At 45.4% G+C, this 23,609-nt stretch overlaps 1 protein-coding gene across 3 annotated transcripts in view; it reads left to right on the plus strand.

The window, feature by feature from the left end:
- Positions 1-428: 428 nt before the first annotated feature.
- Positions 429-23,609, plus strand: part of LAP3 (leucine aminopeptidase 3) — a 31,657-nt gene continuing 8,476 nt past the window's right edge. Inside the window, exons 1-8 of one of the 3 annotated variants that reach the window (XM_083755004.1) lie at positions 429-770; positions 8,339-8,454; positions 8,623-8,677; positions 13,341-13,446; positions 14,858-15,017; positions 16,425-16,589; positions 17,439-17,597; positions 19,344-19,468. In XM_083755004.1, the coding sequence (XP_083611130.1) occupies positions 657-770; positions 8,339-8,454; positions 8,623-8,677; positions 13,341-13,446; positions 14,858-15,017; positions 16,425-16,589; positions 17,439-17,597; positions 19,344-19,468 (1,000 nt within the window). In that variant the 5' untranslated portion in view covers positions 429-656. Of the gene's footprint in view, positions 771-829; positions 926-3,582; positions 3,708-8,338; positions 8,455-8,622; positions 8,678-13,340; positions 13,447-14,857; positions 15,018-16,424; positions 16,590-17,438; positions 17,598-19,343; positions 19,469-23,609 lie in introns of those variants that run through there. The other 2 variants (XM_083755005.1, XM_083755006.1) reach the window with 2 other exon arrangements.

A 23,609-nucleotide genomic window follows, 5' to 3' on the forward strand; every position in this document is an offset into this window, starting at 1 on the left:
GCTAAGGTGGTGCTTCAGGTTAAGAACAGTTTCAGGTTAAGAACGGACCTCCGGAACGAATTAAGTTCTTAACCTGTTTACCCGGGTTAAGAATTAAGTTCTTAACCCGTTTACCACTGTAAATGAATAATGAAATGAAAAGATGAATAAATGAGCAAATTAATTTGGATATGCAGAAGATATTAAAAATAAATTTAAGGAACCACAGAGAGGGAAGGAAGTCAATGTCAAGATGACTGTAAAACTAGTGAAATGTATAAACTTGAAAAGTATTTTTAAAAAATTAAAAGGAAAAAAAAAAGGTTGATGGGAGCTAGATCAACTAACGCGCCAGGAATTGGACTGGCTACTAATTGGTGCTTCTTATTTTATTTCCCCTCTTTACGCGGAGGGAAAGTTGCCTCTTTTTATTTTTATTATCATGATTTACTGAATCCGTATACCGCCCTCCAGCCGAAGATCTCCGGGCGGTTCACCGAAATACAGTACATAGCAATACAGAGACAAAGCGGCGCATCGGTGAAAGAGCCAGCGGCGCGCCCGGCCCAGGGGAGGCGTGCGCGGAGGAATGCGCAGCCCGCGGAGCCGCTCTCCTTGAGGCGGGCCTTCCTTCTCGCTGCGGCCCCGTGATCGCTGCTGGACGGCGGGGGGTGACCATGCTGCTGGCGCCGCTGCTGGCGAGCGGGCGGCTCCTCCTGGTCCGCGGCAAGGAGCTCCGCGTCCCGGTGGCCACCTTGTCCTCGGGCACCCGGCGCGCCAGGAAACAGCAGGTAGAGAGCCTCGGGCGCCCCGGGGAGATGCGGGAGGAAGCTGGTGGGTGCCGGGGAAGGAGGGGAAAGCGGGCATGCCGGGAGCAGCAAGGGAGGGACTAAGAGAAGGGCGGAGAAGCATGGCGGAGCAACGGCCGGCTGGCGACAGGAGAAAGGTCTTGGCGCGCAACGCGGGGGTAGCGTGCGTCTTTGCGCGCGTCTTTGCGCGCTTGGGGTGGGGAAGGTCGGCTGGGGCGCGCGGTTGGTGGCGCAGCAAATGCTGGGCTTGCCCCGGTGGGGCGCCTTTGGCCTGCCAGGCATGAGAAGGAAGCGGCTTTATGGGCCAGAAACTGCGCTTCCGTGGAATCCTAGCATGGTATAGTTGGAGGGTCATGTAGTCCAGCCCCTTGCGCTGCAAGAATTTTGCATACCAGAAATAACCCCTGCCTCCTATTAGTTGAATTAAATAGCTGCTCCTTCTCACGGGGAAAAAAGATACTCTGCACATGGCCAAAGACACTAGGGAAGAGGCAGTGCCTGTCCTTGGCTTGTCTTTGCATCCTAACCAGGAACCGTGGTTTGTAAGAAACTCCAGTAGTCTGTTAAGCAAGGCAGCTTCAGAGCTCACAGGTTTGAACTGCTAGGTTTTGAAATGGACTAGAGCAGGGCTGGGGAACCTGTCACCTGCCAGGTGTTGTTAGACTAAGGATACCAGATTTTTTTCCAAAGAATCGGGGGCCAATTTAAAAAAAAGGGGGGAATATTAAAAAAAGAAGAAGAAGTAATATCTTCTCTTTTGTGGTCTCCTCTGTCATGTGGCCTTCCTCTGGGTGCCATCCTGCTCTCTTGGAGCGCTAGCCGCCATGGAGTAGGCATGGGTCGGGCCTGGGCTCGGCCACGTGTCCTTGCCCTCCCGGTGTTCTACCTCTCCTCAGTGGTGGCGATGTGGCAAGGTTGGGGCTCCCCTCTTTTTTCTCCTTCCTCTTTCTCTCTCTTCCTTCTCCTCCTCCCTGCATCGGCTCTGGGGTTTTTACTGGCCTAGGAGCACCACTGGGCAGTCGGCCGGGTGGCCGGGCGCTCTCTCTCCTGGCTCGATTTGGGTCATGGGGGGGTGTCAGCGGTTCCCCCAGTTGATGCGCCAGGCGTTCCCGGTTCCCCTGTGGCAGTGGCAGTCTCAGCAGCCCAGAGCCAGCCTGGTAGTGCAGTTGGCTCTGGCTGGCTTCTGGAGCTGCTGTGACGCCCGCCATTTTGCCTTGCTGGAAGTCCCCCATATGATGTGTCTTGTGCCGTTGAACCAATCACGCAACATTCATTCCCTACTAATAAATCTGCAACACTTAAAATATAAATCCGGGGACATTAAATGAAATCCGGGGACAGATTTTTGTCCAGGGACAGATTTGTAAATCCGGGGACTGTCCCCGGGAAACAGGGACGATGTGTTAGATGGCACCTCCCATCCCATGAGGCACGGTGGAAGTCGTACTGCAGAAACATTGATAACGGCCACAGACAGGTTCCCCACCACTTGAGGTACAGTTTATTTTGAAATTTAAATCATAATTCCAGGTTCACACATAAAGACAACTTGGGAATCGGGGCAAGTAACATTGAATCCCAGATCTGACTGTGTGGGAGGAGGTTAGGGTGAACTGTGCAAGTCTGCTGTCTCCATTTTGTTTCTGCAGCTAGTGCTAACCTTGGTTTTAGCATTTTGTGTGAATGTATCAACCCAAACAGAGGGTTGTATCCATTGCATATGTGGAACAATTTCTGTGAGCCCAGCGGAACTCCCCTTTATGCCCTAAGTAATGAATGGGGAAATAAGGCTCTCAGTGGCTCCATGTCACAGTGGATATTTATTACTTCCATTGTGAGTCTGAATTTCAATTACTGGGGATCATGCATGCTATTCTGCTCATTCCCACTTTGTTGGCCTCACATAGACTGGTGTGATCCAGCTGGGCGCTTGCATTTTTATGTAATAAAGGCCATTCAGTAGCAACGGAAAGGCTTTTGTGTCTTAGGTCTCTGTAACATGAGCAGCATCCTGTGGATCTACTGTGTCCTTGTCAGGAGCCAGAAACCTCTTGGAAATAATCCTGCTTGCTTTGTTCCATTTGGTTTGGGCCAACCTAAATTGAGATGAGGGACGCGGATGGCACTGTGGGTTAAACCACAGAGCCTAGGACTTGCCAATCAGAAGGTCGGCGGTTCGAATCCCAACCTAGCAGTTTAAAAGCATGTCAAAGTGCAAGTAGATAAATAGGTACCGCTCCAGTGGGAAGGTAAACGGCGTTTCCGTGCACTGCTCTGGTTCGCCAGAAGCGGCTTTGTCATGCTGGCCACATGACCTGGAAGCTGTTCGCTGGCTCCCTCAGCCAGTAAAGTGAGATGAGCGCCGCAACCCCAGAGTCGGGCACGACTGGACCTAATGGTCAGGGGTCCCTTTACCTTTACCTTAAATTGAGATGAGCCACAAGGTACAAACATACCTCGGGTTGAAGTAGCTTTGGGATAAGTATTTTCTGGTAGCGCGCTGCGGCGACCCGGAATTAACGGAGTGCGTTACTTCCAGGGTTCACCGCATGCGCAGATGGTCAAAATGATGGCACACGCAGGTGCGGGTTGCGTTCGCTTCTGGATGCGAATGGGGCTCCGGAACGGATCCTGTTCGCATGCAGTTACCACTGTATATCAGAAACACAACACAAGGCTTTCGCCTGCCTGTTTTTGGAAAGGAGCCAAATCTTCCCACAGACTTCCACCTCTTGGCCACACCCAGCCTTAAAGAGCTCCGTTTATAGTTAATGAAGTGGGCAGGACCTGTTAGGAGATGTAGCAGAGGCGGGGCTAAGGTTCCCTCTTCTGCTATAAAGGCTGCAGACTCTGCTGAGTGCATCGCTTCAAATACAGCTGGCAAGGGATCAACACGGCAGTGCCATGGGTGTAAATAAGGTGCGTGGTAAGGGGGGAATTGTGGAAAGTGTCCAGTTAGCTGGTTGATGGCATGTTTGCAGAGGACTGGAGAGTGGGCAAACCATGTGCATTATGTCTGCGCTATGAATAGGAGTTTTCTAATAATAATAATAATAATAATAATAATAATAATAATAATAATAATAATAATAATTATTTATTTGTACCCCGCCCATCTGGCTGGGTTTCCTCAGGCACTCTGGGCGGCTTCCAACAAAGATTAAAAATGTGCCTGCTTGTTTTAGATATTTTCCTGAAGCATTGCTCTTGTCAGAAAGCTGGCATTTTATGAACTGGCTTCGGCAGAGATGCATCTTTATGGGCAAGGCCATCTAAAATTGTGTTTTTAAAGGTACCCAAAAGGCAGCTCAGGTTGAAATTGATCTAGTAATAAAAAGTGCTTAGTTGGAACAGGGTTGTGCCTTTTTATTTTTATTTAGCTTGAAAAACATTGACTGAGAGAGTCTGGAGACGCAGGATACAGAATGAAGTGAAGGATGTGGAATGAGTGCTGGGTACACAGCGAAACAAGGATAAATTAAACCTTTTGTTCTGCAATTGCTTTCATTGTTTGTGGGCGCCTTGCGTTGGTCAAACTGGATATTACATTTCACCTGTTGTTATAATTGCTCTCTATGTTTTACATACATTATAAAATGAAATAATAAAAAATGACAAAAAAGAATATTGGATATTACAGGGCAGTCTCTCTTCCCTTTCCCAGTATAATGATTTTTTTATTTAATTTTTTAAGCAAAAGCAATCTGGGCAGCGGGCAAGTTTGAGATGGAGAGTCTGCTTGCTTAAGCTATTTGTCTCTGTAAAATATTCAGTCCAAGGATGTGAAAAGCAGCTCAGGCTGCTTTTCATATCTCCCCCATCCCAGACGGAAGAAAAGCAAGTTGAATTCAGATTTTGAGCTGAAAAAATATTGAGAAGGAAAAGCTCCTCCAGCCACTTGTCCTCTCTTCAGGTCTGTATCCTGCCTAGGCCATTTTGATTTCAGCAAACAAAACTGAGAGGGAGGAAAGAATAATGAAAGGACCCCTTGTAACATCTAGTTTGGACTTAGGAATGCTGCTGAGGCAAGCTGAACAGCTGAAGGGAGAAACCGGGTCAGATCAGATGATCTTTTCCCCTGTGAAGGGGGTAGGGTGGGCAAGATCATGTCTTCTTTCCCAATTGGTGTTCCTGCCCTGCCAGGATGTCTGTGTCTAATGTTCAGTGTGCATCTTCCTGAACAACGCAAAGAGTGTGGTACTTCAATTAGTTTGGATGTGTAGGTAAGTTCAGATGTGCAGATATACAGTGGTACCTTGGGTTACAGACGCTTCAGGTTACATACACTTCAGGTTACAGACTCTGCTAACCCAGAAATATTGCCTTGGGTTAAGAACTTTGATTCAGGATGAGAACAGAAATCGTGCAGGGGCGGCACAGCAGCAGCAGGAGGCCCCATTAACTAAAGTGGTGCTTCAGGTTAAGAACAGTTTCAGGTTAAGAACAGACCTCCGGAACGAATTAAGTACTTAACCCGAGGTACCACTGTATATGCCTTACAATTTCCCATCCTAAAGACTTCATATTGCTTTACACGTTATATGCAGACTACTTGACTACTTGCAGATTAGCATGTTCATTCCAGAATAAGTTTCGCACAAAGGTAGTTTTTCAGTGGCTCATTCAGTGAAGTTGAGGTGTGTGCACAAACTGGTTTTCCAAAGCCCTTTAAGGCAAAGTGCAGCATTTAAAAGTTGACAAGTGGCTTTTCCTTGCTCAATAAATAACCAAGCGGACTTTGGTATCATTCTTCTCATCATCTTCCTTGGTTTTCCCAACTGGTTCTTCCACTCATTATTCCCCCCACCCCCTATACTTATCCATGAATTGCTAACTAGTTTAAACTTGTGCAGTTGCAGGCTGTGATATAGATCGCCCATCCAGTATTTGCCATGACACAGAATATTGCTACATAAGGAACAGTCTTTAGACCCAAAATGGGAACTTGCTATAGAAACTACACCAGCCTTTGGTAATAAATTAGTCAAATGGACCAATTAAAATCTGTCTCCCAGATGTTACAATATCCCATTTTACATTTCCGTTGAGTTTCGTTTTGCCTGCAGGTCTTGGGTTCAACAGGAGGCAGAATGTTTTATGTCCCAACTTGCGCAATGCTCTTACCTGATTTTCTCATGTTTGGCTCAATCTCTCTTTTTTTTTTAAATATTTTTATTGGTTTTTGACATACAAAATTTATAAAACATACCACACAATTTATCACAAATACATTCTTATTGGACTTCCATCAGCACCTCTGACAATCCCCTGTCTTCTTACGCATTTCCTAACTTAATATTGCCTTCTCCACTTCTTACGCATTTCCTAACTTAATATTGCCTTTACATTCTTTACATTCTTAACATACCACGTCTCCTCCATTTTTGCAATATTTCTAATATTATTTCTCACAGAACTTCTTGCAAACCTACAAACGTCGTCTGGCCGTCACAAATACTTTTCAAATAATCCTTAAATTTACTCCAGTCCTTGGTAAACTTCTGGTCCCGCCGGTTTCGGATCCTTCCTGTTAGTTTGTCAAGTTCCACATAGTCCATTAATTTCATCCTCCATTCTTCCATCGTCGGTAATTCTTCTTGCTTTGGGCCAATAGTATTCTTGTTGCTGTTACTGCGTATAGAAAAGGCCTACATTCCTTTCTATTTATATCGTTTCCAACAATACCCAAGAGAAATGCTTCTGGTTTCTTTATAAATGTATATTTCAACATTTTTTTCAACTCATAATATATCATCGCCCAGAAGCATTTCACCTTTTTACATTCCCACCACATGTGATAAAATGTTCCCTCTTTTTCCTTACATTTCCAACATTTATTACTGACTTTATACATTTTTGCCAACTTCACTGGTGTAATATACCATCTATACATCATTTTCATCACATTTTCTTTTAGTGCATTGCATGCAGTAAATTTTAAGCATTCCATAATTTTATCCAATCACTCAACTGTATATTATACCCAAAAATCTTTGGCCCAATGAATCATAAGCCGCCTTAAATCAGCCACATAGCTACGACTTTTTCCTAATCACAGCCTTCTGCTGTCTGTAAAGGTAAAGGTAAAGGTACCCCTGCCCGTACGGGCCAGTCTTGACAGACTCTGGGGTTGTGCGCCCATCTCACTTAAGAGGCCAGGGGCCAGCGCTGTCCGAAGACACTTCCGGGTCACGTGGCCAGCGTGACAAAGCTGCATCTGGCGAGCCAGAGCTGCACACGGAAACGCCGTTTACCTTCCCGCTGGTAAGCGGTCCCTATTTATCTACTTGCACCCGGAGGTGCTTTCGAACTGCTAGGTTGGCAGGCGCTGGGACCGAGCAACGGGAGCGCACCCTGCCGCAGGGGTTCGAACCGCCGACCTTTCAATCGGCAAGTCCTAGGCACTGAGGCTTTAACCCACAGCGCCACCTGCGTCCCTCTGCTGTCTGTGCTCGAATCCAAATCACACCTCGAAAGGGACAACTTCAAAGAGTTTGCCGTCAGCAAACCCCACTTGCCAAGGAACAATCAGAAGTGTGGTTGAAGCCTTTGCAGGTGCATTACTCCCTACCCCACACCTGGCCGTACATATGGCAGCAGGATGGAGCAGGTGGGCATGGTTAGGGGGAAACTACCTCTTGGTCTTGCACGATGGAAGTTGCCCACCACTGTTTTGCAGTCTAGCCCAGCCTTTCTCAACCTTGGGTCTCTAGAGGTCATTGTACTACACCTCCCATCATTCCTATCTACCATGGCCAATGGTCAGGGATGATGGGAGTTGTAGTTCAGGAACATCCAGGACCCGAAGGTTGAGAAAGGCTGGTCTTAGACTGTTTTCTGAATTGCTTTGTTCTGTCTCTGGGATGAGGAGCTTGTGACTCTCCCCTAATCACTGACCATCGCATAGCTGTCAACGTTTCCCTTTTTTTTAAGGGGAATTCCCTTATTCTGAATAAGATTCCTTGCAAGAAAAGGGAAAAGTTGACAGCTGTGGACCATCGGTCAGGCTGGCTAGGTCTGGGGCTGCTGATACAGCATTATACTCCATAGGGAAGTTTTTAATGTTTGATATTTTATCGCTTTTTTTGTTCTGTTGGGAGCTGCCCAGAGTGGTTGAGGAAACCCAGCCAGATGGGCAGGGTATAATTATCGTATTTTTTGCTCTAGAAGACGCACCAGACCATAAGATGCACCTAGTTTTTGGAGGAGGAAAACAAGAAAAAAAAATATTCTGAATCTCAGAAGCCAGAACAGCAAGAGGGATCGCTGCACAGCGATCCCTCTTACTGTTCTGGCTTCTGGGATAGCTGTGCAGCCTGCATTCGCTCCATAAGACGCACACACATTTCCCCTTACTTTTTAGGAGGGGAAAAGTGAGTTTTAGAGAGCAAAAAATACGGTAGTAGTAATAATAATACTAATAATAATAATAATAGTTATTATTATTAAAAGCTCCTCCTTCACCACCCTGCAAACCCCTGGAGGTAATTTGCAGTTGCTTTGTAGGACAGCATCTAAAAAGTAACCCTCTTTTTCTTTTTCTTTTAAAGGGCCTTGTCCTAGGAGTCTTTGTTGGCAAGAAAGAAGAGGGGCCTGTCCACTTTACCGAAGCAGGAGACGCTTTTGACAAAGTCGTGTCTGGGAAGCTCAGAGAGTTGCTGGCAATGTAGGTACCAAAACAGGTTCCCTTCTGTTTATTTGGCAGTCATGAAATAGCATGAGACCATCCAGCAAGCCTTGTACATAGCTGAGGAGCAGATACCTGCTTACAATGTGGGACAGCTCAGTCGGACGACCATGAGACTCTTAATCTCCTGTTTGTTTTGTGTTCTAGTTCAGGACCTCCACTGAAGAAAGGAAAAACCCGCATCTTTCATGGCTTGCATCAGGTACGGATTTACTGTTTTCTTAAGTATGTTAACCTAACTTATGCCTCCAAAGCTGTTGTTTTAAAATAGCAATTCATTGAATATTTCAAAGTATTTCATTGCATTCAATGAGACTTATGAGTATCAGGTTGCAGTCAGCACTTTTTTTTCAACTCCCCGACACTCCTATCTGAAAATTTTCTTTTATATGATCTTTCACGTGGTGTAAAAGTCACTTTTGGAATTCTAGTGGAAGCTAGTGGAAGTTTAGCACTAATTTCCATGTCAATTGCTTCCAGGAAAAAAATCCACTTGAAACCAAGTGAAGGGCAAACTCATATTAAGAAAGAAAAAATAAAAATCCCTTTTACTGATGAGTTTCCATTTACCTTTGTTTTGCTGTGCTCTCCGTAAGTATGAAGGGAATGGCAGTGGCTTTGGTTAAACTGCCTTTCTGCTACATGAAGAACTTGCAGTGTGCACTATTTTGCTAGTTATATGAGGCAAAAGGTGCAAAAGTAGACACTCGGATGATTGGAGTTCAATACTTGGGTAATGCTTGCTTAAGCAAAGTATGGTGAAATAAGGAGTCGCAATGGGCAGTTGTCTACAAGCTGATCATGCAGAGAGCATGCTGAAGGCTGCCTAATCAAAATGCACATGTGCTGGGAGTTGGAGTGATGTATGCGATGTGTCCTAAAATGTCGTGTATCCTTAGAATGCTATGATTGGATGCTTTGGATTCTTCCTGTCTTTGAGATGGCTATAACTGCAGTTCCTGTGTGGTGTGGTGTTATTTCCAGCAGCACTCTCACCTTTTGTGATCACAAAATAAAGTCTTTCTTGACTTAACCATCTCTCTCTTTGGTGACTGACTTTAACCCGGAGAATTGTGGGAGTTTTTTTGTACAGTGGTGCCTCGCAAGACGAAAAGAATCCGTTCCGCGAGTCTCTTTGTCTTGCAGTTTTTTCGTCTTGCAAAGCAAGCCCATTAGCGGCTTAGCGGGCTTAGCGGATCAGCTGTTTAGCGGCTTAGCGGATCAGCTGTTTAGCGGCTTAGCGGATCAGCTGATCAGCAGCTTAGCGGCTTGGGAAAAAAGGGGGGGAACCCCACAGGAACTCGCAAGACATTTTCGTCTTGCGAAGCAAGCCCATAGGAAATTCGTTTTGCGAAGCACCTCCAAAACGGAAAACCCTTTCGTCTAGCGGGTTTTCCGTCTTGCGAGGCATTCGTCTTGCGGGGCACCACTGTATTATTTTCCCCTGGTTTTCATGGCTAGTATATTCCATATCTTTCTAACTGACTTAATTGCTTCAAGAGTTGTTGGAACTTTCAGATATTTTGATTCTAATACTGCTCACCCAACCAAAGGCTATATTATATGTACGGTTGTCCAACTTGGGAGATTAAGAACACCAGCAGGTCTCCAGTGTTTGATACTTGTCAAAAATAAGCATGATGGTATCATTGCAGCTTTGCAATTCCAAATTCACCTTTCTTAATTTGTAATTGCATTTTTCTGCAATGATCTTCTCAGTACATTTGAAACCCAAAGACATTTCTTAAAGATGGGGTTTCATGGCCCACATTTGCATGTCAAAATTAGGGGGCAGTATTGAGGCACACAGTTCTTTCCTCCCATTCTCATGGTTGAACAGGGGAACAGAAGCACACCTGCCCAGGTAAGGTGGTGACTTGTCTGAAGACATGCACTGCTGTGTCATGGGTGTGAATGGAAATAAGCATGGCATGGCAGTATAGCAGTCAAAAAGCCATAGCTCCACAATTCATCAGGTAAAAGGTAAAGGACTCCTGAGAGTTAAGTCCAGTCGCGAATGACTCTGGGGTTGCAGCGCTCATCTCACTTTACTGGCCAAGGGAGCTGGTGTTTTGTCCACAGACAGTTTTTCCAGGTCTGTGGCCAGCATGACTAAGCTGCTTCTAGCGAAACCAGAGCAGCACATGGAAATGCTGTTTACCTTCCCACTTTTTGGCGTGCTTTTGAACTGCTAGGTTGGCAGGAGCTGGGACCGAACAACGGGAGCTCACCCCCTTGTGGGGATTCGAACCGCCGACCTTCTGATCGGCAAGCCCTAGGCTTTGTGGTTTAGACCACAGTGCCACCCGCCAATGTTTGATGCTTGTCAATAAATAAGCATGATGGTATCATTCCAGATTTGGACTTCCAAATCCATCTTTCTTAATTTGTAAGTGCATTTTTCTGCAGTGATCTTCTCAGTACATTGGAAACCCAAAGACATTTCCTAAAGGGGGTGTTTCATGGCTTACACTTGCATGACAAAATTTGGGGCAGTTTTCAGGCACACATTTCTTTCCTCCCATTCTCATGGTTGTGGTGTAATAGGAACATTAGAAATCGAGATGGAGGCACTAGCATTGTAACCAGGGAAACTGACACAATAATCCCTGTGCTAAAAGGCACCCAAAGGTCACTATACCATATTAACACTGAGAAAGTGAAATCTCACCATTGCTTTTCCAGCAGCTATTGGTTTTTGATTCTCTGGAACCAACGGGATGCAGCCAAACTAGACAGGACTGTGGCAGGTCCATGTGCAGAGTGGGGTTTCCTGCTGAATCCTTATAAGGTGGCACTGAACCTAGGATGGGAAAAAGAGAATTAAAATCCTACCTTCATCCCAAACCATTTCAGGTTCAAACGGATGTGGGCAGTGGAAGAAAATAGTTCCTCCAGGCAGCCCATGCTGTGTTTTAAAATCTCCCCATCCCCACTTCATGGGGAATTAGCAGAACCTACTGGTGTTCATAGGGACGCGGGTGGCGCTGTGGGTTAAACCACAGAGCCTAGGACTTGCCGATCAGAAGGTCGGCGGTTTGAATCCCCGTGACGGGGTGAGTTCCCATTGCTCGGTCCCTGTTCCTGCCAACCTAGCAGTTCGAAAGCACCTCAAAGTGCGAGTAGATAAATAGGTACCGCTCTGGCAGGAAGGTAAATGGCGTTTCCGTGCGCTGCTCTGGTTCGCCAGAAGTGGCTTAGTCATGTTGGCCACATGACGGCCGACTCCCTCGGCCAATAAAGCGAGATGAGCGCCGCAACCCCAGAGTTGGGCACGACTGGACCTAATGGTCAGGTGTCCCTTTACCTTTACCTTACTGATGTTCATAGCTAGGTGCTCTCTGAGACTACCTCAAAAGTAAGGCTTCAGACATAGTAAAGGGCTCTTGGGTGCATGTGGTGGTTCAGAGATAAGAGCAGTTGAACAGTTAATGCTGAATTGGCAAGATAGGGACAATTAATGCTGAGTGAGCAAAAGAAAACTGGAATACTGAGATAATGAGGGTTTAAAAAAATAATGAAGAGGAACTTGGCCTGAATGTCACTGAAACCAGCGTTTATCTATTTATTCTGAGGTGTTCTACAGCTGCTAATCAGCATCTATGAGTAACATTATTATGATGCAATCTCCTTTAGAGTGGACCTGAGGTGCCTAGAGCAGCATTGGGGAATCTGTGGCCCTCCAGAGGTTGTTGGATTCCAGATCCTCTCAGCTACAGCTGGCATGACTGATAGTGAGGAATGATGGGAGTTGTAGTTCAGTAACCGCGGGGGGGGGGGGCACAGCCTTAAAAGTCCTGCACACATTGAAGACTAGATCTTTGGTGTGAACACTGCATTAAAGCTTTGGAGAAAGTGTTTTCTTGGCAGGGAATGTGTAACAGACCCGCAGTATCTGCACCGAGTTCTCCTGAAGTCATTTTTAGGAATCCTGTGCTTGGTGCTAATCTTTTATATATGACCCTTTGTGGTACATTTCACCGCTGGGCTTACTGTCGTACTTCTTAAACATCAAATTGGGTGGATGTGTGTGTATATAAAAACAGTTTTTATGTCCTTCCCACTATTCCTTTTTGTCATTTTTGAAAGGGAAGAATCTTGCAAAGGGTTTCAGTTACTCTCATCTGTGCTGAGAGTTGCTTCAAGAGCCCAGTGGCACAAGTTTAAGTACCGTAAATATCTAAAGAAAGGAAGTATGCATGGGTAATTTAAAAGTTTGGAAATCATGGCTGGTGCAAGCTCATGTGATGTTTGTGTGTAGGAAAAAGTTTGGATGTGAAGAGTAGATTTGAGGTTGCTTGTGATCATGTGGCATGTTATACTTTGCAGTGTCCTGAATGTCTCTTGTTTCTTACCTCTTGTGATTTCCAGTTAAATGGCCGTGTCAGATTCTTCTTTTATAAAATGTGTATCTCCTTTATTCAAGGTAGTTCGTCATTCAAACAACACCTAAATTATACAGATGAAAAGAAAGCTCGAATTTTAAAAAGCAGTTTCTTAAATATGCTGAGTTACATTTTCTTAAAAATTAAAAAGGGAGGTGCTTTGTTGCGCTGCCTCAAAGTGACCACCTAAAAGCCAGGCCGGGGCTGATAGAAATTGAAGTCCAACATCTGGAACCCTACAGTTTTCTCCATCTCATCTCCAGGGATGGACTCTTAAGACATTCAGATCCCTGTGGATCCTTAAATATAAGCTTCCCATTAATTTCAGTGGAGCTTCTGCAAGGGAACATTAGTGTATTCTGGCACGCTAATTACAAAAAAGCAACACAAACGTATTTCAAAGTATTCTTCATAATTACAGGGTGTCGTTGGTTTTCCTGAAAGGATTAAATAAGTTTCTTTGCTGTTGGATTTCTGCAGGACTTTTCAAGCGTAGTTGTTGTTGGCTTGGGCAAGAAGGCAGTTGGAGTGAATGACCAAGAAAACTGGAATGAAGACAAAGAAAACATACGGGCAGCTGTTGCAGGTTAACTTTTTTCTTTTCTTTTCTTGTGAGTTGTTCTGTAATCTATTAAATGGGACGTGCTGCATTCTGAAGATACTTGCTGGTTTCAGAGCTCGTGCCTCTTAGAGCTAGTGACCCAGGCTGCACTCCTGTACCTACTTGTTGTTGTTTAGTCGTTTAGTCGTGTCCCACTCTTCGTGACCCCATGGACCAGAGCACGCCAGGCACTCCTGTCTTCCTCTGCTGGTAGCTTCGAGAACACTGTCCAACCATCTCGTCCTCTGTCGTCCCCTTCTCCTTATGCCCTCCATCTGTCCCAACATCAGGGTCTTTTCCAGGGAGTCTTCTCTTCTCATGAGGTGGCCAAAGTATTGGAACCTCAGCTTCAGGATCTGTCCTTCCAGTGAGCACTCAGGGCTGATTTCCTTTAGAATGGAGAGGTTTGATCTTCTTGCAGTCCATGGGACTCTCAAGAGTCTTCTCCAGCACCATAATTCAAAAGCATCAATTCTTTGGCGATCAGTCTTCTTTATGGTCCAGCTCTCACTTCCATACATCACTACTGGGAAAACCACAGCTTTAACTATACGGACCTTTGTTGGCAAGGTGATGTCTCTGCTTTTTACCTACTTACCCAAGGTTAAGTCCAATAGATTTCAGTAGGAATTACTTCTGGTTAGGCCTCTGCTGCAAATCAAACCGTTCTCAGGCATTGCGTGCAGATGTGGCTTTTTAAAATGCTAAATAAGCATTATTATCACCCAAGGTACTAATAATGGCATACGCTCAAAATAATGGCTGCAGACTTTGGCCTGTTGTAATTGCTCAGTCATCACTGTGCCACAGGCCAATTGTGGGTGAGGCACTCTCTCACTCTTGCTGAATTGCCTGCAGGTAGAAGTTGCTTGATAAATGTATCCGAAGTGCACTAATGGGCCATATATTAATAAACCAGCTTCTCCTTTGAGTTGCCTTAACTGGTGACATGAACTTTACCAAGTTGATTTGTAATACCAGATAAACGGAGCCTGATAAAATTTTTAAAAACTGCCCGTTCCCTTCCTTTCTCTTTCCCCCACCCCCCTCCAGTCCTTAATGTTTCAAACGTGTATATTATTTTTCAGGCTCAGAAAAAAAAATGTAAGCAATAACAAACAAAGAGAGAAAGAAAGAAAGATCAGAATTTAACAAAAATAATTGATTATAGAGTGCAAGGTGGAAAAGGTAGAAATGAATATACAGAAGTCGAATTGCTGTGGAGGGAAGTAGAGGGTAGGCGATGGGTTTTATAATTAAGTGTATAATTATGCAACTGTTGTAATTTAGATATTATATTTTATGTGAGGGAATCATTAGGAATTTTGGTTATTATGTATATATGTTAAGTGTCAATAAAGATATTTGGGGGAAAAAATTAAAAATTATTTTTCAGCTGGATGCAGGCAGGTTCAGGACTTGGAGGTCCCTTGTGTGGAAGTCGACCCTTGTGGTGACGCTCAGGCTGCGGCAGAAGGAGCTGCCCTAGGACTCTATGAATACGATGAACTGAAGCAAAAAAAGAAGCCTGTGGTGGATGTTCAGCTCTACGGGAGGTGATTGGCTGAGAAATAACATTTGTATGGTGCTGGGATCAACGTGCCGGCTCCTCTTTCCCTTAAAAAGGGCTCATCGCATGCTGAAAGAATATGTAAAGGGGGCTTGGGAGGGGAGAGACATGGATTAGCCCCATCTGCTGTTGGTGATGTTCACAACAGCCATGCCCCCTCCCCCAGTATGTGGGTTCTGTGTGTGTCGACAAAGGGGCAACCGTGCCCAGTCAGGCTGGCTTCTACATAAAGAAGTTGTATGTGCATATATTGGCATACCTATGGGCCCTCATCACATGCCAGCTTAATGCAGGGGGCACTGTGGTTGTTGCTGGTTCACACATTCTTCCATTGCATGGAGGGTGTAATCTGAACCCCCTTTTTTGAGTTCAAAAACAAAATGCCAGGGTCTTATTTGCAAAGACTTCCTTTTTATAGGAAGGTGAGGCATAGAGGGACGCAGGTGGCGCTGTGGGTTAAACCACAGAGCCTAGGACTTGCCGATCAGAAGGTCGGAGGTTTGAATCCCCACGATGGGGTGAGCTCACGTTGTTCGGTCCCTGCTCCTGCCAAGCTAGCAGTTCGAAAGCATGTCAAAGTGCAAGTAGATAAATAGGTACAGCTCCGGCGGGAAGGTAAACGGTGTTTCTGTGTGCTGCTCTGGTTCGCCATAAATGCTGCCACATGACCCGGAAGCTGTCTGTGGACAAACGCTGGCTCCCTCAGACTATAGAGCGAGATGAGTACTGCAACCCCAGAGTTGTTCGCAACTGGATTTAACTGTCAGGAGTCCTTTACCTTTATCTTTTAAGGCCTAGATAAAGTAAGGTACTCTTTAATGAGATCTGTACGAGAAGTGAGAATCAAACCTTCCAAATGAAAATGAATTAAGTCCTCTTCAAGTGCCAGCATAGTCTATATTGGGGTAGTGGCTGACATACAACTGGTACTAAATAAATGTTAGATTTATCGTGGCTTACCGAGTTTGGTCAGTCATTTGCTACATTTGAATATGGTGCTTAGTTTTAATGGCCTACATAGCTTGGTGTCTGGGTATTGGAAGAAATACCTGTTCCCACTTCAGCTCTGGTCATCTTTGAAGGCTGTTCTCTAGGTCCCTCTGCCATCTGATGAGGGTGGGTGGTTGTCTCTGCCTAGTGAAGTTCTCCTGGCACCGGCCCTCGTGTCACTTTGGCACCAGACAATTTATTTCTACCTTTCCCAAGCCTTTCAGATTTTAAGAGTAAGGTTTTGATGTTGATGTTTGCGGTTTTGTTGCCCCTGTTCATCTGGTCAACCAGCTTAAAATTCTACAGTTCTGCAGTTTTTGCCAGTAGAAAGAGAGTCACTGATTTACGGCATTTCAGTTCTGTGATGATATTTTATTGATTATCCTCCTGTATTCCTGTTTAGCGATGGAGCTGAGGCCTGGCGGAAAGGCCTTATCTATGCCAAGGGACAGAACTTGGCCAGATCCCTCATGGAAGGTCCAGCCAACCACATCACACCTACCCGATTTGCTGAAATTATTGAAAAGAAACTTAAAAGTGTCAGTAGCGATGCAACTGTTCATGTAAGGTGAGTTCAGTTAAAATAATTCTCTCACAGTGGCATTGAGTGAGAACTCTTAGATTTGTGCCTGCTTTCAGTTGTTTGCTGTGATGTACTGATGGGTCAGCGCTGCTTCACAGGCCTCTCCTTGGGTTATCTTTGCTGGTAGCATTAGGGAATTGGTGTGTATTGGTCCTCCATTGGAAAAGGATAAATTTCCTCACTTCAGCTACAGTAGTCCAAAAAAGTTTGATGCAATGTGTCAAACCACTGGACCTGATAGCTGTTGTCAAGTTAACATTTTAAGCTTAAAAACCACAAATACTGCAGCAATTAAAATCCACCAACCTTCCAACTGCTATGAAGTCTTATGTAAATACATTTTTCTCTGCTTTTTGCTGTCTGGAAAGTCCTGGCTTTCAGTTCAGTTTTGGTGGTTCACCCAATCAAAGCAGAATTTTTGGGACTGTTCTTTACTAAATTGGCTCTAGGTGGTTTGCCAGAAGCTTCAAAAGGGCAACTGCCCATGTTACTTTTCCATCTATGTTTCTTCCCCTGCCTCTTTCCTTTCCTGCCCCAAGCTTGCTTATACAGAGAAGCTGCTTTTTTCATATACAAAACAGAACTGTATCTATCACCAACTTCATTTAAAGAGAAGGCTGTTTTGGTTTAACTTTTGTGGTCAAAAACCGCAGGAAAATCACTTTTAAAACGCCTTATAAACAGAAGAGAGCAAAAGGTTAAGCTAGGTCTTTTGCTTTGTAATTGCCCTATAATTTGGGGAGCAGGGGGAGATACTGCTTTGCAGATAGATTGAGACTCTGCCGTTCAATTTGTGCCCTTTTGCAAACTGGGGATGGCTTTCCATTGTTCCAGGGAGAAGTCCTGGATAGAAGAAAAAGAGATGGGATCATTCTTGAGTGTTGCCAAAGGCTCTGATGAACCACCCGTCTTTTTGGAGCTTCACTATAAGGGAAGTTGTGATGCCAGTGAACCTCCAGTGGTGTTTGTTGGGAAAGGAATTACTTTTGATAGGTAAGTATTGTGCATACTGTTATGTAGTGAAGTTTCACCCTGGGCCAGCAGGGGGATACTGTATATAGTTTTCACTCAGGTCTGTAGATAGTTTTCACTCAGGTCCGCGTCAGTTATTTTAGGCGGGAAACTCTGGGCTGTTGTTGCTACAATGTTGACAGCCGGCTGCCTATAAAAGCAGGCCGGCTGAGCTGTTTGCAGTCAGTTCTATTCCAGCTTACAAAATAAAGAGCTACTTGGAGAAATTGCTGTGCCGTCTGTTATGTCAACCCACAACTTAACACATACCTTGAAAGCAAAATCTGAAAATCCAGTCAGGTGTTATCTTTAGTCAAGAAGGAAAAGAAGCAAACAGAGAACTGCTTTTCTCCAAAGTACACATATTTCACTTAGAGCTGTTGATTCATTTGCAGGGTTACTGGGTGATTAACCACCTTTAATGATTAATCAGTTAGGTGATTCAACATTACTTTGACCCAGTATTGGAAAAACTAATCATCCGATAGTTAGCATAGATGTTGGTTTTATTTATTATAATTATATCCCCATTCACACATGTTAATCGCTCAACCTGAAGCGGTGACTTGCATGTGTGAAAACAGAATTTTTTGTATCGCCTGGAAATCAATTCTTTATGTGCTGCCCTGAGAACTTCTGGCTTTTGTTGTATAGTTGAACGCAGGCAGTTATCTAGTATCTGCTTTCAGATTTTTCCTGCCAAGTTTGTGGACTTCATAGCACAGTGGGTAGCAGTAATCTGTGCCCTCGCATTCCTGAAAGGCTCTTGGATCCAGCAGAGGCATCTGCCAATAAAAGGTGGGAGTTGGATTTTATTACCGTATTTTTCGCTCTATGGGACACACCCGACCATAGGATGCACCTTGTTTTAGAGGGGGAGAACAAGAAAAAAAATTCTCCCCCTCTCTGTGCAGCGCCCCTTCAGCGAAGCGGCAGGAGAAACGGAGCCCCTTCCATTTCTCCTCCTGCTTAGCTGAAGGGGCGCTGCGCCTTAGCTGAAGGGGTACCTGCCCTTCAGCGAAGGCAACCCGAAGCCTCCGGAGCGCGGCGGGAGCTCCCGCTGCGCTCCGGAGGCTTTAGGTGGCTATCTGGAGAGTGATAGGGGTCGGTGCGCACTGACCCCTCTCGCTCTCCAGATAGCCTCGGTTTCCTTTCGCTGAAGTTTGGAGAGCAAGACTCTCCTGGCTTCAGCGAAAGGAACCCGACGCCTCCGGAGCGCAGCGGGAGCACTCCCACTGTGCTTCGGACGCTTCGTTTTGCTGTCGCTGAAGCCAAGGAGCCTGCATTAGCTCCATAAGATACACATTTCCCCTTAATTTTTGGAGGGGGAAATGTACGTCTTATAGAGCGAAAAATACGGTAATTCCTGTCCTCTTTGTGACCCCCCCCCCATTTTGTTCCAGAGTCTGGGGGGACTCCTGGAACAGGAGAGGTGGTACACGTAGCTGCAGGAGAAGGGGGGATTTGTGAAAACAGCTTCCCACCCTCGTTCCATTCACAGATGCCTCTGCTGGATTTGTAAATGGAGGGACACAGCTGCACACAACGCAATTCCATGTTTTCCATGGGTGTGCCTTTTTTGAAAGGGGAAAATGGTTATTTTCTAGCAAAGGTATATTTGGGCAAGATGTGGGAAGGGAGGTGTTGGTAGTTGCAACCGTTTGCGTTCAGAAACTGGAGCCATCCATTCACACCTGGTTGTGGTAATCTGTGACCGCTTCTTTCCAGTGGCGGCATTTCCATTAAGCCGTCTGCCAACATGGATGCCATGAGAGCCGATATGGGAGGAGCAGCAACCATCTGCTCTGCCATTGTGACAGCTGCGGAACTGAAGTTGCCCATTAATTTAATCGGTAAGTGGAATAGGAGGAGCGCCTGAAGAATGCATAAAAGGAGCCGGGCACAGAAAGACCCATGGGGGTATTTGTGGGAATGTTTAGGGATGTGGGGGAGGATATATTGTCTAAGATATCCTATCCCAACTTGTCTTTACAAGTTCAACAAAATCAGCAGAGTTAACATTCCCCCTTTTTAAAAACACATGCACAGCAGATAGCTTGCTCAGACTTGTTAGGAGTCTCTGTAAATATTTCCTGGTATTTTCGCCGTTTAATCCCTCCTAAAATAAAATGCAGGTGGCGCTGTGGGTTAAAGCCTCAGCGCCTAGGACTTGCCGATCGAAAGGTCGGCGGTTCGAATCCCTGCGGCGGGGTGCGCTCCCGCTGCTCGGTCCCAGCGCCTGCCAACCTAGCAGTTCGAAAGCACCTCCGGGTGCAAGTAGATAAATAGGGACCGCTTACCAGCGGGAAGGTAAACGGCGTTTCCGTGTGCGGCTCTGGCTCGCCAGAGCAGCGATGTCACGCTGGCCACGTGACCCGGAAGTGTCTCCGGACAGCGCTGGCCCCTGGCCTCTTAAGTGAGATGGGCGCACAACCCCAGAGTCTGTCAAGACTGGCCCGTACGGGCAGGGGTACCTTTACCTTTACCTTTAAAATAAAATGCTACGCAGTCTTCTGTAAAATATAAAACGTTTACTCACAAGTAATCATCTGTTCACACAAAGGTTCCCAAAAGGCAGACTAAAAAGGTTAGAACATACAGTGGTACCTAGGGTTACATGTTGGTTTCTGCTTCCTTCACTGAGCAGCGAAGTGCTTGTCACAAGACAATGTTTACATTCCACAGTCAAGTGCTGTTGGGTTTTCTCACGGGAAAGGAGACTGGATGTGACGTACACTGGTTTCCTGTTTTTCACTGTTCTTTGCAGTTCAGTGTGATTCTCTCCGTGCTTTAGAGGAGAGAGGATGCCTTTCTCTGCTCCGGCAGAGGGAAGATGTTTTTTCTGTAAATTACCAGCTTTGAAGTGTAAATAAAGTTAATATAGAGCATGTTGGCACGTACTTTTCATCATTCCGCTGTGCACTGGACACTGCTTATCTCCAACATTTGGTTCCGGGCCCAGGAAAACGCAGTGTTTTGAGAATGGACTCCAGAAGTCGGGCTCCTGGCAAAGGAACAAAGGAGCAAAGAATTGGAGTGCCGGCAAAGGATCGGAATGCAGAGGGCCGGATCGGACGATATCTCTGCGCGTCAAGATGATTTGATGAGGTATGTGCTACAGCTCCGGGCAGCCTGCCAGCTTCTAATTAATGGCTTTATGGCTGGACTTTGAACTTTTATAGCCGGTTTTGCCGTGGCACAGGCAAAAGGCTAGAAGGATAAATTTTTCCTATGCTGGGGGAAATCGAAAGTAAAGCAGCTGCAGCAGTGTCGCAGCATGAATTTAAGACAGCAGAGAGAACTTTCACTTTTGAACTTGCCTTTGGAATGCGGTTTGAAGCAGCTGCAGATAAGCAAAGCAGTTAAGCAGAAAGGCACAGGCTCACAGGCAGAGGCTGGAAATCGAAAGTGTTTTTGAATTTGCTTTTGGAATGAAGCAGCACAGACACAGCATGTATAAAGCAGCCTGATTTAAAGCAGCAGAGATGACGCAGAAGGCTAATGCCATAGTCATGATGGCTAGCTGCAGAAGGCTGGATGAGGCAAGTGGGGAATTTGATGCCAATCAGCCAAATGCTCAACTCACAGTAGCCTGTGATACTGCCATGATTCAGAATGAAGCAGACCGCCAGGGTGATAGCTGCATGGGCAAGGGGGAGTCTTCACAGACGTCATCCCATAGTGCAGTGGAACCACCAGATGGCGCCAAAGCTTTGAAGGCAGTGAAATGCTACACGTGTGGACGTCTAGGCCATATGAAGAGGGAATGCAGATATCCCAGGGCCAAGACAGAGCAGCGCAGCGAAAGCTCATCGCGTGGAAAAGGCCGAGGCAAAGGCAAAGGTCCGGTGTCCAGGACAACTCAGCACAAGGCAATGGTCTCACGCTTCACTCCAAAGGTTGCAGAGGTCCAGAAGACATCTAGATCTTTCTTCGTTGTTGATTCGGCTGCAACGCATCACATGTGCAACGATAAGCGACTGTTCGTGTCTTTTACACCGCAGGAAGGTGCGATTCACCAGGCGGATGACCACACAATTCCCAGTAAAGGCTACGGAACTGTTGTTCTTCACAGTTTGGACTTATCGATACAGGATGTGCTTTATGTGCCAGATGCCAAGCATAATCTGCTCAGCGTTGGACAGCTGAATGAGCGGAAAATTGACGTTTCCTTTAAGAACAAAAGGTGCATCATCACAAAGAAAAATGATTATGTATTGCATGCTGAATATGTTGATCGTTTGTATGTTTTGTATTTTGATGATGTTGTGCAGGATGACACTTGTTGCATTGCAGGTTCTAACAAAAGTTTGCATGCAGAATGTATTCATGATTTTCATCGAAAATTTGGTCATTTGCATTTTGAGGCAGTATCTAAAATGCCTGCCTTGGTTGAAGGTATGACTATTAAACCCTGCAGGTACCACATGAAGTGCAAGGCATGCGCAGCAAACAAGGTAAAAATGGCTGCGAAAGGTAAGGTGTCTAGTAGGCAAGCTACAGAACCATACCAGGTTGTTCATGCTGATTTGGTTGGACCACTAGCGCCCTCTTTGGGTGGAAACAGGTACTTCATGGTTCTCATTGATGCATTTTTCCAGGTATATTTATGTGTACAATCTCAAGCAGAAATCAGAGGCTTTTCCAAGGTTCAAGGAATTCTGTGCTTGGTTGGAAAATGTGCATGGTAAGAAGATAAAAATTCTTTTCAGTGATCGCGGGGGAGAATTCACTTCTCAGCAGTTTGAAGCTTTTCTGACTGAGAAAGGAATTCAACACGATTTGTCTAGTCCTCGCTCGCCATGGCAGAATGGACTTGCGGAACGAGCAAATCAGACATTGCTTCAAGGGTTAAAAACCTTGCTGCATGATGCCAATCTTCCAGAGAGTTATTGGGCCGAAGCTCTCTCATGTTTCACTTACAGTTATAATCGCAGGTTATCTTCAGCGATTGGTTGTACCCCCTATGAGAAGATGTTTGGCAAGAAGCCATACATCAAACACATGAAAATTTTTGGTTCTGACATGTGGGTTCACTCACCACAAAGCTCCAAGTTAGACAAGCGTGGATTGCATGGTATCTTTCTAGGTTATCAGAAAGGGTCTTACAGATTAATGATGACTGACTCTAAGACAATTAAGCTCACAAGAAGTGTTGAGTACAATGCCAAGTGGGGGGAGAATGTGGGAATTTTCCAATGTTATCCTGATGACAGTGATGAAACTGAGGATAGTCAAAAGCAACCGCAACAACCCACACCCACTGATGAAGGTTCTGATTCTGAGTCTGAAACTGAATCGGGTGATTCAGAGGATTTCAAGAGTGCGAAAGCCTCTATGCGACCCTCTGAAAGCTCTGATCAAGAATTGGAGGAACCATTGTTCACAATAGGTCACTTTTCTCCTAAGAAGGAAGAGGAGAGTATTGAAGACTTAAGGCTAATTCGTAGGTCACAGAGAGCGACAAAAGGCAGACCTCCAAAGAGATTTGCTGATGAGTTTGCTAAGATAGCAGTAACAGCTGTTAAAAGCTCCAAGAAGGTGTTTGAACCTTCAAGTTTCCAAGAAATCCAGGATTTGGATTCAAAGGAAGCTGAGCCATGGTTAAATGCCATGAAGGCTGAGCTTGATTCCTTGGAAAGGAACAAAACATGGGACCTTGTTCCAGTAGTTCCAGGAATGAAACTGCTTGGAAGCAAATGGGTCTTCAAAGCGAAGACTGATCAAAATGGCAAGATAGTCAGACACAAAGCCAGATTGGTAGCCAGAGGTTTTGCACAGGTACCAGGTGAAGACTATCACGAGACCTACTCACCCACCGTGAGGTATGAGAGCATTAGGCTTATGCTCAAGCTAGCTGCAGAAGAGAATCTACACATTAGTCACCATGATGTGAATACAGCTTTTCTGTACGGATCTCTAGATGAATCACTTTATATGCTTCCACCTGATGGCGTACAGGTAAAACAGGGATTTGTTTGTGCTCTGAAGAAG

Source organism: Podarcis gaigeae (assembly GCF_964106915.1).
Source record: "Podarcis gaigeae genome assembly, chromosome: 9".
NCBI lineage: Eukaryota > Metazoa > Chordata > Lepidosauria > Squamata > Lacertidae > Podarcis > Podarcis gaigeae.